Source organism: Sphaeramia orbicularis, chromosome 19 (genome assembly GCF_902148855.1).
Source record: "Sphaeramia orbicularis chromosome 19, fSphaOr1.1, whole genome shotgun sequence".
In the NCBI taxonomy this organism is placed as follows: domain Eukaryota; kingdom Metazoa; phylum Chordata; class Actinopteri; order Kurtiformes; family Apogonidae; genus Sphaeramia; species Sphaeramia orbicularis.
Genome location: NC_043975.1, coordinates 39,236,846 through 39,251,845, shown reverse-complemented (window position 1 = coordinate 39,251,845; position 15,000 = coordinate 39,236,846). Strand labels below are relative to the sequence as shown.

The 15,000-nt window shown below is 36.3% G+C and overlaps 2 protein-coding genes across 3 annotated transcripts in view; both read left to right on the top strand.

Annotated features, from left to right (window-relative positions):
• LOC115410266 (meiotic recombination protein DMC1/LIM15 homolog) overlaps positions 1 to 3,991 on the top strand; it is an 8,336-nt gene extending 4,345 nt beyond the window's left edge. The window contains 6 exon segments of the mRNA XM_030121835.1: positions 166 to 257; positions 375 to 448; positions 840 to 954; positions 1,306 to 1,366; positions 1,479 to 1,595; positions 3,921 to 3,991. Of these exon segments, the coding sequence (XP_029977695.1) occupies positions 166 to 257; positions 375 to 448; positions 840 to 954; positions 1,306 to 1,366; positions 1,479 to 1,595; positions 3,921 to 3,990 (529 nt within the window). The 3' untranslated portion in view covers position 3,991.
• Positions 3,992 to 6,046: 2,055 nt separating this feature from the next.
• Positions 6,047 to 14,795, top strand: gspt1 (G1 to S phase transition 1). Of its 2 annotated transcripts, none has more exons than XM_030163399.1 (3): positions 6,047 to 6,454; positions 6,749 to 6,793; positions 14,635 to 14,795. In XM_030163399.1, exons 1-3 carry the CDS (start codon positions 6,260 to 6,262, stop codon positions 14,668 to 14,670), a joined length of 276 nt encoding a protein of 91 aa, XP_030019259.1. In that variant the 5' UTR covers positions 6,047 to 6,259; the 3' UTR covers positions 14,671 to 14,795. The 2 variants fall into 2 exon arrangements, with proteins under 2 accessions (XP_030019259.1, XP_030019260.1); XM_030163400.1 differs by having other exon boundaries at positions 6,749 to 6,872.
• Positions 14,796 to 15,000: the final 205 nt, after the last annotated feature.

Here is a 15,000-nt window from a genome sequence, read left to right as displayed (position 1 = left end):
AACATTTGACATGCTCTAAAGAGTTACTGACTCTCAGATTAACCTCACGTATGTGTAGGTTAAAAATTTGAATGTAAGCTCAATGATGGTCTACATACAGTCAGAATATTTTCTTTCTGTTGTTTTGTCACATATCGTCCTTGACCTGCGATGGTCTGATTCCAGTCGGCCAGACAGACTGAGAGACATTGCTGACAGGTTCAATGTGGACCATGATGCTGTGCTGGACAACGTACTTTATGCCCGGGCTTATACCAGTGCGAACACAAAGCTAATTTAGGCTGTAAAATTTTGTTAATACTTTTTTAAACATTTGCATTGGGAATTGTGAGAGGACTTTGTGTGCTGTTGACATCAACCTGTTCTTTCTCCAGGTGAACACCAGATGGAGCTATTGGACTTTGTAGCAGCCAAATTTCATGAGGAGGGAGGAGTGTTCAAGCTATTGGTAACTGCAAGAAAAAAGATAGTAAATATAAGAATATATGGTGGTTTGTAAATAAACTACATGAAAATGAAAATGTAGGAAAAGTATGTCAATTCAGATGTTCTCTTATTTTGTACAGATTATTTGACCTTTTAGGAAAACCAAACAAACCTGAGCTCTTTCCAGTGCCTCATGGGCTTATAACTTTCTACACAATGTATGTAGTCTCATCTGTGAACACACAGTTCCTTCAAAACTAAAGAATAACCAGGCAGTCAAATTAATGAAAATAATGACACTTGTATTGAAATTGAACTATTCTACAAAATAAAAAAAACAAAATTATCTGTAAAAGTTCAAGTAGTCTGTAAAATTAGTAGCTCCTCCTTACTGTCCTCCTCTCTGCTGTTAGATTGTTGACTCCATCATGGCTCTGTTTCGAGTGGACTTCTCTGGTCGAGGTGAGCTGGCTGAGCGGCAGCAGAAACTTGCTCAGATGCTCTCCAGGCTGCAAAAGATCTCTGAAGGTGTGATATATATTTATATTGGCAAATATTTGACTGGTACAAAATGATTTCAAGTTGTGTCTTTGATTTGGCTTGTTTTTTTTAAAATCCAGATGATTTTATAACTTACGGGTTGTATTTTTTTTTTATCTTTATGAACCACTTTCTAAAATTAATTTAGAAGAATGTTCTATTAATACTATTAATTGTGTAGAAATTACATAAATAAAGAAAAGACTGTAACCATATTGTAAATCTACTCCCCCTACTTTTGTGCCTCTAACTTGTTCTAAAATACACAGTTATCATGAACACAGTAGGATTCTTTCCATACATGATGTATCTTTGTGGCTCTCATTTGTTTGTATTCAGAGTACAATGTGGCAGTGTTTGTCACCAACCAAATGACAGCTGACCCCGGTGCAGGAATGACGTGAGAAGTTTCCATTGGAATCCACAATTGATTTGTCTTACTGTTCAAATGTGGTGCAGCATATCTTGATGAAATGTGTGGGTTTTTTTCTAATTGTCATCTCTCTACTTAGTTTTCAAGCTGATCCAAAGAAGCCAATTGGAGGGCACATCTTGGCACATGCCTCCACTACACGGATAAGCCTGAGGAAAGGCCGAGGAGAGATGAGAATCGCCAAGATCTTTGACAGGTAATTTCATAGATAGTAGTGGAAATCAATAGTGTCTGAAAGGTTCAAGTGTTCACATTGGAAAAAAAACAATCCAAGAAAAGTTTGAATGCCTTTTAAAGTACAACGAAAGGTGAAATCTGTGATTTGGTCATTCTCTTTCATTGTACTGTCAAGGTAAAATAAATGATTTTCACTGTTTAGTGCAGGGGTGTCAAACATATGGCCCGTGAGCCAAAACCAGCCTCACACAGTGTCCAATCTGACCCGTGAGATGAATTTATGAAAAATTACACTGATGATATTAAAATTTTTCTATTTGTGTTAGTGTAAAAAAGTAAAATGACATGAAAATGTTTACATTTACAAAATATCCTTTCAGAAAAAAGGTGAGAACCTGAACAAATATGAAGAACCTGAAATGTCGTAAGAGAACTAAGTGCAATTTTAACAATATTCTGCCTGTTAGTTTGTGTATCTGTAGATCCACTGAGATCTATAAGTTGTAAAGCACATGTGTAAATGATAAACTGAGACATAAAATTGCTAAAATTGCACTTAGTTAAGAATTTAAGGTTGTTCATGGTTGTTTTATGTTATTCACATTTTTTGAAGGATAGTTTGTAGAAGTAAACATTTTCAACATGTAATTATTTTTTTTCCCGCTCTTAACATATAGAAAAGTTTGGAATTGGCATTATTCATAGGTTAAGTTTTATTTTATATTTTACTGGTCTAACCCACTTAAGATCATATTGGGCTGTATGTGGCCCCTGAACTACAAGGAGTTTGACAACCCTGGTTTAGTGAAAGCACTGAAATATCATTTGTATATAATTACAAAATATAATAGACTGGTTATACTGTGTTTAATTAGTCATGATAAGCTACTTAATCAGACTTAAATACTACCATGACTACTGTAACTTTCTACATTTATTATTATAACCCACTACTACAACTATTTGCTTGATTCAGTTTCATATTATTTTTTATATAATGTTTCCATATCTCTATCTCTCTATCTATCTATCTATCTATCTATCTATCTATCTATCTATCTATCTATCTATCTATCTATCTATCTATCTATCTATCTATCTGTCTGTCTGTCTGTCTGTCTGTCTGTCTGTTCTGTCTGTCTAGTCTATCTATCTATCTATCTATCTATCTATCTATCTATCTATCTATCTTTACACTACCGGTCCAAGTTTGAGAACACACCAATTATTCCAGTTTTGTATTGAAATTCAAGCAGTTCAAGTCCAATGAACTGCTTGAAATGGTACAAAGGTAAGCGGTGAACTGCCAGAGGTAAAAAAAAAAAAAAAAAAGGTAAGGTTAAACAAAACTGAAAAGTTCTGCAGCAATGGAGTTTGATCAAGCCTCGAAAGTTGGTGCTACCGATTCCTACAGGTGTCCCAACATTTCTGAATCACTAACAACCCCCTCTGTCTGCATAAAAGTAGTGTTGGAGCACACTTTGGTACCATACCGTTGTGAGCATTATTTGAACAGTATTGTACTGCAGAAAGTAGTGTGTTAATAAAATGGTGAGGAAAAGGCAATTAACGATAGAAGAGAGACAGACCATCATAACACTTAAAATGTAGGTCTTTCCAACAGAGAAATTGCCAAGAAAGTCAAGGTGTCAGTAAGTCCAGTTTCCTTCACCATCAAAAGTCACTCAGAAACTGGGGGAAAAGGTGACAGGAAGAGGTCTGGCAGACCCAAAGCCACAACAGAATCAGAAGACAAGTTTCTGAGAGTCAACAGCTTGCGTGATAGGCGACTCACAGGACAACAGCTTCAAGCACAGCTCAGTAGTGGTCGTAGTAAGCAAGTCTCAGTTTCAACTGAGAAGAGAAGACTTTGAGTTGCAGGTTTGATCAGTCCATAACACCTTCTTCCAGTCTTCAGTAGTCCACTGGCAGTGTTTCATGTCCCAGGCAAGCCTCTTTTTCTTATTCTGAAGTCTCAGCAATGACTTTCTTGCTGCAACTCAACCCATCATTTGTCATATAAAATACACATTACTAATGAAGGGCCTTAAAGGGAAATTAGGTGGATCTTGAATGACTGGCTTTGGTCACTTGTGGTGTGTATTTATGTTGTATGTTTGGGTTTCATGTTCCTTTATAGCAGTATTATAAAGGTCTAATTTGTGTGTTCCTATAGACACCCAGTTGTTAGATATTACTGAGTACAGTGCTTTATAGGACAGTTTTATTGTTTGACATTAATGAGTATCATGGCAGACTTGTGTTGTCATACCATACGATAATTTGCAGTGTCATTACAATGCATCTTGTCTCAACTCATGTGTCTGTTCCTTCTTTTCTCCAGTCCTGATATGCCTGAGAATGAGGCCACTTTCGCCATCACTGCTGGAGGAGTCACTGATGCCAAAGAGTGAAGAAAAGGATGACAGTCACACATTTTGCTGTTTTATTTAAAGCTATTTAAGATATAATTGAACCTGTTTATTCACTGGTGTTTTAGAGCTTTATATACCTCTTTTCAAACTTTCTGCTATTTTTGCCATGTTACAGAGATGGTAAAATAAACATATAAATAATAAATATTTGTGAATTCATTCCAGTGGTGAAAGAAAAATACCTAATGAAAACTGCTGTCCCTCTGAATGCTATACTACCTTATCTGAAAACACAACTAGTCACAAGTCACTACAGCGAAAATATTGGTAATAAAGTTGTTTTTTTTTTTTTTGTTTTTTTTAGAAATCACAGTTGTCTTAAATGTGAGCTACACACTGTGTTTTGTAAGATTTCAATAGTTATCAGTTGAGATTCAATAATTGAGCTGTCTCACTTGGTAAATGAATCATTGCATGTAACCTGTAGATTATATCTAATCTACTGAACATCATCCTCATTGTGTTTTTCACCACTCAAAGCATGAATTGGGGGAAAGAAGGTTTATATTCTTAAAAAATGTATTATTACTTAAAATGTGCTGAAATTTAGATCAAATTTTGCATTTTGTATTCTGTTTTAAACTACATATTAAATATTGAACAAATGACTGAAATGTTAGAAGTAAACTCCCTGCAGGAGGACTATCCAAATAAACTTTCTGTTATAGGCCACTGTACATTGTGAGATAGTCTGTATAAAAGCAATGCAATTTTTAGTGAAATAAGAAATTATCATCCAGCAGCCATGTGAATGAAAACTGTAACTTAAGATCTTGAAGACATTTAAGTATATATATCTAAAAATCTTCACCAGTAACAGAACCATAACTAGTATGCGACTAAAGCTGTGAAATAAATGTTGTGAGGCAGAAATTACAATATTAGCCTGGGAGATACAGCAGTTGGTGGAGAGCAAGTAGGATAAAGAAATATATTCAAATATCATATTCTACATATAAATATACACTACTGTGAAAAAGTCTTAGGCCACTTTTAGCTTTGTTGTTGCAGGGCTGAAATCAGCATACATATTTATTTCTTATTCTATTTTCTTCGGATATGAGAAAATAACGAAAATATGTGTACAGCCTTAAAAGACATACAAAAACGTAACTAAATGGGTTGTAAAGGTCAAAGTCCCTATTTAGAGTGAAACCTGTCCTGTTGACAAGAAGCAGCTGTAATGGATTTAATAGCACTCTGAGACAAAGAAAAACACCACACTCTGATTTGAGGGATCACAAAAATACTTTGTTATTCTTGCAAGAATCAAAGTAAGACAATATACAAGCACTCAGAGCAACCTTGTTAATCGTCTGAACTGGGCTGGCTGAAGTCCAGCTTAAATACATTCTACAAAGGTTACATGATGGTAGTAAATCTAGTTTGACCTTTACAATGAGCATGAACTGATGCATTCTTCAGCATTCTTTTCAGTCTTCAGCAGTACAGTGATTGACAGCAAGCAGCTGAATGTTTAAAAATGATAACTAACACAGTCTTTAAGATGCCAGTCGTTGAGTGACAGTTACACATGTTTGCTAATGAACTGATTTTCCTTCACACAGCACAAGCAAAAACATCTCATGTGTAGAATGAAACCTGGTATAAAACATCAGAAAATTTATGCAATAAATTGCATATTGTCTGAACAAAAGGGTTAAAAGGTAAGTACAAAGAGAGGTTACTCTAAATACTACCTATTTAGTTTACAGAAGCTGTTTTTTTTTCCATTAAATGTTGTTTTTGTTGCTGCACATACCTCCAATAATATTCAGATTGTATCTTAATACAGAGGCCGAGAAATGCATGCGGTCATTAGAACTTTACTAAACCAACAAACCTAATGTTGGACTAGAACTTTAGTACTGTATATATACATGTATATAAAGAATAAGTATATATATCAAAGATGAATTGGAAATACAAGTAGCTGTCCTCATTTACTTTCCCCAGTTTGTTGAATTCTGCAGAGGTGTGGATCCGCTGGTCGGTCAGATAGTCAGCTCATCCTGAACCACTACTGGCCTCTAGCGGTGTTTGCAGGAAGTGCTGCGGCTGCCACTTCTCGTCTGATACGCGATCCATATGCTTGCAAGAGCAAGGCTTAAAGAAGCAATGGGAACTTCATCAAACGTGCTGCTAAAAGTCTAAAATCCACCAGCAACTAAACGCGTTTTAACGAACCTGAACAATTCCTCCGCCTTTACCGAGAGCATAAGCTTGTCAACTCCGAACAAGGGGAACGATGGACCCGAGAGACACAGCCCCGGATTCGTGGGAGCTGGAGGAGGATGCCGAGGCCCCGGCTGCCGCGGCGGGACTCCCAACCGCTTTCGCTGCCCTAAACGTCAACGCCAAACCGTTTGTCCCGAACATTAATGCCCCGGTGTTTGTGCCGAGCTTTCTCAGACCAGCACCGTGGACATGCCGGCCTCTGACGGTAGGCGAAAGCCAGACAGCTCCTGGAAGTTAGCTTAACTCGCTAGCCAGCCTGCTAATCCAGCTAAGTTAGCCTTCCTGTATCCAACTCGTGTTCAGTTCTACCACAGCAGACCCAATCGCATTTCCACTAACTATTCAACAAGTCGACTAGAGTGTTTGTCATGAGTTGCAGCAGAGATAATATCCGATTTATTACGACTAAACAGCAACACCTAAACAAATAAAACGTATCCATCCTTCTGTAATAAATATTAATGAAAGTTTGACATGCTTTGTGTTCTCTGCTCTGAAGGTTCCCCTGAGCCGGTGTCCAGCATGGAGGTGGCAGAAACAGTCGGTATGCATTCAGATGTACTTCACACACTGCATGTACAGGTTTATAATACTGACAGTAACGATCTGTGGCTGTTAGGCAGGTGTTTACCACAGGACAGGTGTGGTTATGTACCTGCTGTGGGTTGAAACCTCAGATCAAGAACAGTTGAATCGAATAGAATAGCCTTTATTGTCATTGTATGTGTAATGAAATTAGTGGAGTGCTACTCCAGTCAGTGCAAACCATATGGATATAACACTCAATACGTCAGAAAATAAGAACAGAATAAGTATAAAATTACAAAAAAGTCTAGAAGTAAAATAAGAAAACAGAAATATAAAATTTTAGCAAAGTAAAATAAGAATAGACTGAAATTATGAAGAACAGTATTGAAAGTGTATTAACAGTATACATATCTGTATATTAGCAATATTAACAGTGTGTGTCTATGAAAGTTTATAAAAAATAGTGTCTTTGTGTTTGAATAAATATTGCATTGTTATTGTAAGAACAGAGGATTATTGCACATAATTCACAATGTGTGGGAAAACATGAATAGTGATGTAATTCCTGACTTGTATCACTCTCTGATCCATATTTGGAGTGCTGGCATTGGGATATCCATGTGCATGTCTTGGACCTTCATATAATATGATGCAACCTCACTTACCCATGCCCAAAATAGACACCTCATTGGCACACACCAGTATGTATGTGAGTCAAGGCTGCATGTCCAAGGTCCTGCCCTGCCTGCTGCGTGTGTCAGCCATTTGAATGTATTTGGTTGCTCCACAAATACGCTCATTTTGTGCTTAAAACTTTCCTGAGTCAGGCTCATTCACATTTTTGGCCTGACCCATGGTGCTTTGTGCTCCTCAGGTTACAGAGACCTGATGGTGTTTTTTCACTAGAGAGGCTCAAAGTGTTTGCAGTGATCAGGGATAAGCCTATATATTTTTTAAAGACCAATACTGATTATTTAGTGGCCAATGTGACTACTTATCAAAATTAGGAACCAATATACATTTGCAATTAAAAAAATGCCCAATGTATAACAGATTGTGGAAATGCTTATATTAATCAAGTACAGTGGATCAACAATATGTATTCTGAGTTTGCACTTTGAGCAGAAGGATATGATAAAATGAGAGGAAAGCAGAATGACAGATAAATAGGTGTTGTTTTTTTATGTCAGTGTTTTAGTGATAGGCAGTAGTCATATGTTGCTGGTGGGGACAATGTTTGGTTTACAGAGACAGGTGCAAGAGAGCCAAAAAAAGCTAATTTTTCCATTAAAGCAGTAAATGACTTGCATCACAATTTTTTTTTTCCAATTGTAAAACCTGACTGATAACTTAATTGTCACTAATCATTAGTCTTTCCATTCTTACGCACCTGAATCCCTTCCCTCACAGTGAACAACTTTGAAGATGACTCCATCATAAACACAGTCCGCTTATTTACATAACAAACTGAAACATCGCTCGGGCTTTTTCGGAAATTTTGTGGCAAAGTGCATTGTGAGAATGGGAATCCACACTGCAGCAATTTTGCTGGTCTCTTCTTTAGTGCTGAACCAAACTGACGCCTTTACCTCCATCCACCGATTATACTCATCTTTAAAACAACCCCGGTGGACTGTATAATTTTACGTCCTAGCAATCTGGCTCATTTTCTTGCCAAATCTGAGAGAAACCACTTTGCTTAGTTGGCATTCCGACAATGCAATTCTCAACAAAATTTTTGAAAAGGCCCGAGTGATGTTTCAGTTTGTTATGTAAACAAGCAGACTGTGTTTGTAAAGGAGTCATCTTCGAAGTTGTTCACCGTGAGGGAAGAGATTCAGGTGTGTAAGTATGGAAAGACTAATGGATTAGTGATAATTAGGCTATCACTTGGGTTTTACAATTTGTAAAAAAAAACATTGTGGATGAAAGTAATATGCTGTATTAATGTATTTTCACTGGATATAAAACTACAGCTTTGATAAGAGAAAAATAAAAATATTGACTGAATATTGACTCTGAAATTGGTCAAAACAACAGGTTTAGCCTTACGTAATATTTGCCTTAAACTGAGACACTTGAAGTTTCTCTAAAAATGCCAAAGAAAGGTCACACTTAGAATTAAGTAAGACTTATATATATAGCACCTGTAAGTAAAGTATTGCAAAAGATGCAGGTACAAACGGTAGACAATTAAAGTAATCTTTTTTTTTTTTTTTTTTTTTTTTTTTTTTTTTAAATCAATGCAGTACTAATGATAAAAAGGAGTATCAGCCTTGGACATGTGGAGCGCACAGGATATAAATAAGAGACCTTGCTTAGATAAACTGACTGGCCTAGAGGTGGAATAATGATGAAAAGTCTGGCAGATGTACAAAGAAGGACACTAAGAACAACAAGGCCTCGCAGTCCTGCAATTCAATTAACACTGCGATCTTCCAGAATTCAAGGATTTGCCTGTTTTGCTGGTTTTGTTCCAATGTTGAACGGATCCCTCTTTGCCCTTCTGCCAAGGTAAAAGAAAATCAGTGCAGCAGTTGTTTGTAGTATCCTGACAGATGGGACAGACAAAACAACACTAATTGAAAATAGAGATGGCAGTCAAGAACTAGTACCAAATCCTCTGAAATATTTTCATTCCTGGCTCATAAATATCAATGCCAGCATGCTTTTCTAACAGGTGCGCATTGCAAATCTATAGACATTAGGGCTGCACGATTAATCAGATTTAAATTGAAATTGGATTTTTTAATTAGGATGATTTTTAAAAAAGGGAAATCTTCAAACCGATTTAATCTCTGTCATGCCTGCTGGCCGCACACCTCTGGGCTGCGTGCCTGCAGGCTATGGTAGGTCTTCCTCCTATCTGTGAGAGCAGTCTTTCACAGAAGTCCATGTAATTCATGCATTCATTCATTCCAATCTAAATGATTGCAAAGGAGCAGGATGAAGAAAACTTATAATACCTGCCCCTTTCTTGAAACATCTGCTTCCATCAGTTAGGTTGCCGTTACAGCTATTACAGTAAACAGTTATATGATAGTCAATGCAAATACAACAATCCAAAATCCATAAGTTAAATTATTTCATTACATGCGTCTATGAAGGTTCTCTATCCTGTCCTTATACAACCTCTTAAACTGAAAAATATTTGTACAGCTTTTCTCTTCCATTGCCAAAGAATTCTACATGCTGACACGCACAACAGAAATACACATTTGCTCTACATTAGTTCTTATCCTTTGCTGTTTAAAATTAAACCTCCTTCTATGTTCTTCATCCTGTGATACTAAAACAAATAATCTCTGTAAATTTACAGGCAAAAGTCCGTTTTCTCGCTCTAAACACAACAGCAATGTCCTTAATTCAGCTAACTCTTTAAACTTAAACAGTCCTGATTTAATAACAACTCATTTGTGTGTTCCTTGAAATTAACATTATACATGATTCGTATTGCTCTTTTTTGTAATAAAAACAATGGCTTTGTGTTACTCATATATGTGTTGCCCCATACTTCAATTCAGTAACTCAAATATGGCAGAATAAGTGAACAATATAAAATTTTAATTCCTTTATAATCCAACAAATATTTTGCTTTACCAAATACAGAAGTATTTTTAGACACCTTTTTTTACATAAGCAATATGTGGCTTCCATGTTAATTTATCATCCACTATTCCACCCAAAAAAACGAATTTCTGAAGCCTTCTCAATTGTAACACCATTAATAGACAATGAAACATGTTCTTCCTTTTTTCTGTTTGAACACCATAAACTTAGTTTTATTCCAATTCACAGATTCACTCCTGAACAAAGAAAGCTTGTATCAGCTGCGAACAAAATAAACTGCATTATCTTTGAAATATCACATATGTCATTAATATATAAATAAATAATTTTGGCCCCAGAACAGAGCCTTGTGGAACTCCACATTCAATTTTTAAACAATTAGACACTTTCCCAGAAAACTGTACATACAGCTGTCTGTTGTGTAAATAACTTGTTAACCAATCTAAAATAACCTCCTCTTATGCCATATGAAAATAACTTTAAAATTAAAATGTTGTGATCTAACGTATCAAATGCTTTCTTTAAATCAATAAATACTCCTATAGTATATTTTTAATCTGTTGCATTTGTGATTTCGTCTATTATGTTCATTAATGCTAGAGCTGTGAAACGATTACCTCAAAAGCCATATTGACTGTCATTTAACAAATTATTTTCTCAATAAAAGAATCTAACTTTTGCACAAATAATTTTTCGAGTATTTTAGAAAATTTTGACAGCAAAGATACTGGTCTGTAATTAGTCAGGTTCTGTTTGTCCCCTACTTTAGACAGTAGAATGACCTTTGCCATCTTCATTCTGTCTTGAAAAACTCCTTTGCAAAAGGAAGGATTAAAATATGGCTTAAAGGCTTTGTTATACAATCAATAGTCTTTTTTACGATAATCATGTCAATTCCATCATTGTCTATAGAAGTCTTGTTTTTACATTTTGTGACCACAGGTCTAATATCCTCGTCACTCACCTTGTTAAGGAACATGGACTGAGTTACTTCATTTCCTCCATTCCAGCCAGTGGTTATTTGTTCATCCTGTTTCTCTATGTGTTTGCAAGATTGGGTCCAATATTTACAATTACCACGGACGTTAAATCTGTTAATGAGCCCGCAGTACTTAAAGCAATATAAGCCATGGCTTCACGCACAGATCCCGCAACTGAAATATAGTTGCATGAGGATCACTCATCTTACGTTGTCCCGGATCCGTACCATACTGTCTTCTTCTGATCCAGGTCTGGGTTGCGGGGTCAGCAGCCTCAGCAAAGGAGCCCAGACAGCCCTCTGCCCAGACACATCCACCAGCTCCCGGGATATAATCCCACCAGTGTGTCCTGGGTCGGTCTCTTCCACGCACAGATTCCCCCAATTTAAATATAACTGCATGGGGATCACTCATATGACGTGGTCCAAGCACGCATGACTGATTCCAGTCACTGACTTACATTGGTATCACTTCTGTGGGCCCAGATACCCCAAAAAGGAAAAAAAAAAAATTCTAATAACTGATTTAGTTCTCTTACTTGCTAATTTTTCATTCATAAATGTAAGTTTTGTAACACCAAACTAAATATTATTTCTTTTTTTGAAAGATATTGAATTTTTATTTAAAGCTGTTAGATAAATTTTGAACAAGAAGGCTATAAAAACCATCAGTATTTGCTCTGATTTGGACATTCTATTGTAGTGTATTCCCCCTGGCAAACTTGTTATGTTATATTCTTGTTGTATATATTGTTTGTGTACTCTACTTAATCCAATAAAGATGTAATGAAGAAAAAAAAAACACTTACATGGGTTCATCACGTGATACCATCACAGATTTGAGGTAGGGAGTAGTGGCTTGCATTGTGGGCTGCTCACGAAAACAACATGCTGACTTCTGTTGTTGTTTGTAGTTTTACCCGAAAATCGAGTTTTTAGAGGAAAAAATCTGGATTTTTTTTTTTTTTTTTTTTTTTTTTTTTTTTGCCAAAATCGTGCAGCCCTAATAGACATTAAACTCATATGTCTATGCTGCTGAAAACTTGTACAAGAGGGAGTCATGGTGGATAGGAAGAAACACTCCAAAGTCTGGAAAATTGATCAGGAACCAATTAGGGCTGGGGTTCCCATTCTTTTTCAGCTGAAGAGAACATTTTATTCCCTGGTCTTCATCTTCCACAATGAGTGCCTGAGCCATATTTAGGGAAAAGCTGAGTCAGGGGCCAAACATTGGAATGTCACCTGTAACACTGTGAAGTAGGAATGATAGAAGATGGAAACGCACTAGTCCCATTTGTAACTAACAAACACACAAAACCAACACTCAGATGCTAAAGCTCAGGACTGATACTTTCTATGGAAGTCTCCAGAAATGTTTTGACCTGCTTCGATAATGACACTAATCTGGTCATTCTTATTAGGGCATCCATTAATTGTTTTGTCTATATAATGTTTGAAAATTGCGAATAATGTTTCCCAAGATATGCAGATTACTATCAAGGAGGAGAAAAGAAACCAGAAAATATTCAAGAAGAAACAAGAAATAATTTTAATAATTTTTTCCCTCTCTATTTTTTCTCTTTCTTTTTTCTCAAACTGATTGAAGTAGCTGTCTATTCATTGAATAGGTTACAACTAATTCATGCTAAGACTCACAGTCTTTTCTCTGTATTTCAGATGGTTTAAGCGATTGAGTGCTCTCCTTCTATGGTAATTAGGAAAATGAACTCACATATCAGCCTTTTCATGTGTTTAATCTTTAATTTGCTGGCCAAATAAGAATGAGTTTGGGAAAAGTAGACACAGGGCATTGTTAAGCAAGCGGGCTGATAAGCAGACCTGATAATGATATTGCTGTCAAATAAAATCTGATCTGGTCCCATCCATAAGAAAAACATAACCTCCTGACCAGGTTCATTATAATGTGAGGTGCCTATCTGTAAAGTCAAGGCTAACTTGAGCTACCAACAGAAGTTTGTTACAGGGTGATTATCAATGAACAATGTCGAGAAGAAAATAGGCATTGTACATGACTGCTGGGCTGCATAATTTCATAGATCAAAAGCTGATTCATGTGTCGCCCTGAGAAAGATGTGTCATCGCACAGCTCAGGTGATCTCAGTGTCTCTTGTACTCCTCAGCAGAATATCGCAAAGATTAAGTTCAGTGTCATGCTTTTGTACTATCTATTACATGTGTGTCCAGGGCAGAACATACTAACAGTTGATTTCAGGGTCAAAAAACAGAAGAGGGCCAGGCAGTAAAATCTGAATCTGTTAGAAGTTATATTTTAATCACGTTTACAATCAAATTTAAGACTTTTTAAGAATCCACAGACTGGGTGTCTGTGGATCCTTAAGAAGTGTTACATTTGATTGTCCAAAATAAGGTCTTAATTGTCCTTAAACTTTAATTCTAAATTCTTTAATTCTTAAATGTAGACTTAATGATTTAAAAAAAAAATCCACAGACACAATAAATAATATTGCTATATTTGCTATGAAATCTTTGTAAAGAATTTGTCAAATTTGTGATTAGTGTTTAACAACCTCCAACAATCATTCATGTGTGGAGATTGGTCAGGTATGAGCTGTAGCAGCCTGAAACATTACGGAGAAATGGAAACAGTTTGTTAATTTTTTTTGTGTGTGCAGTGAGTTTGGACATGTTTTTATACATGCAGACCTTTAGTAGATTCAGCCCTGTGTGTATTAGGATGGGTAAAATGCAGAGACTGAAATTCCTCATTGGAATTTATTATATACAGCGGGTAAACCATTAACTAAATTAAATGTTGTAAAAGTCGTAACGAGATGAAATTCACATAACATGAAAATTAAGTAAAACATTGACACAAATGATGTACAAAATGCAATTAGATGAAAATAAATTAAAAGACGCAACAATATGAAGATGATGTAAAAGATGTTATAAGACAGAAATTGCATTGATAATATGAAAGACATAATGTAACAAGTCAAAAAACACAACTATTGTTGCTGATTTAATTATTTAGTGTTACATTTTTTTCATTTTATTTATGTTGATTAATGTTGTGAAACCTGCACAATCCTTCATTTAATTCTTACCGAGCATGATAAACACATTTAAACATTTCCAAAGTTTGTAGCTGACAATCTCTACCAGCTGAACCCTAAAGACAGAAGAAAAAATGTATATCACACTAACGTTATTTTTCACAAGGTAAAAATGTCTTACAATACATGATTATATTTCATCTTCCAGTAACAAGCTTATTTCCAATATGTTAGCATTACAGGAAATAAATGAGCTGCATGTATTTTCAGCTCCGGTGGAGAATGGAGGCACAGAAGCAGACATGACCACAGAGGAAGAGACGTGGGAGCAGAAGGAGGAGCCGGGCGGAGGCGGAGGAGGTGGGGGCCATGAGGAGCACGGAGCCAGAGGAGCTTGTGAGGAGAGCGGTGGGGTAAAGGAGGATGAGGAGATGATGAGGAGGAAGAGGAGGAGATGCCCATGCCCAAAGTGGCTTTAACACAGCCAGACGCCCCCAAGAAAGAGCATGTTAACGTGGTCTTCATTGGTCATGTCGGTGGGTTGTATTTCTATGTATACTCTTCTATTTCCGAAGACTACAGAAAGTGTACTCATTAAATAAGTCTTTTTCTGGTTTTTGCTTTTCAGATGCTGGT

Coding starts and splice junctions, on each gene's coding strand:
- gspt1 (XM_030163399.1), top strand. CDS start 6,260: ATGGACCCGAGAGACACAGCCCCGGATTCGTGGGAGCTGGAGGAGGAT. Junction 6,455..6,748: donor GGACATGCCGGCCTCTGACG/GTAGGCGAAAGC, acceptor TCTGCTCTGAAG/GTTCCCCTGAGCCGGTGTCC. Junction 6,794..14,634: donor GGAGGTGGCAGAAACAGTCG/GTATGCATTCAG, acceptor ATGTATTTTCAG/CTCCGGTGGAGAATGGAGGC.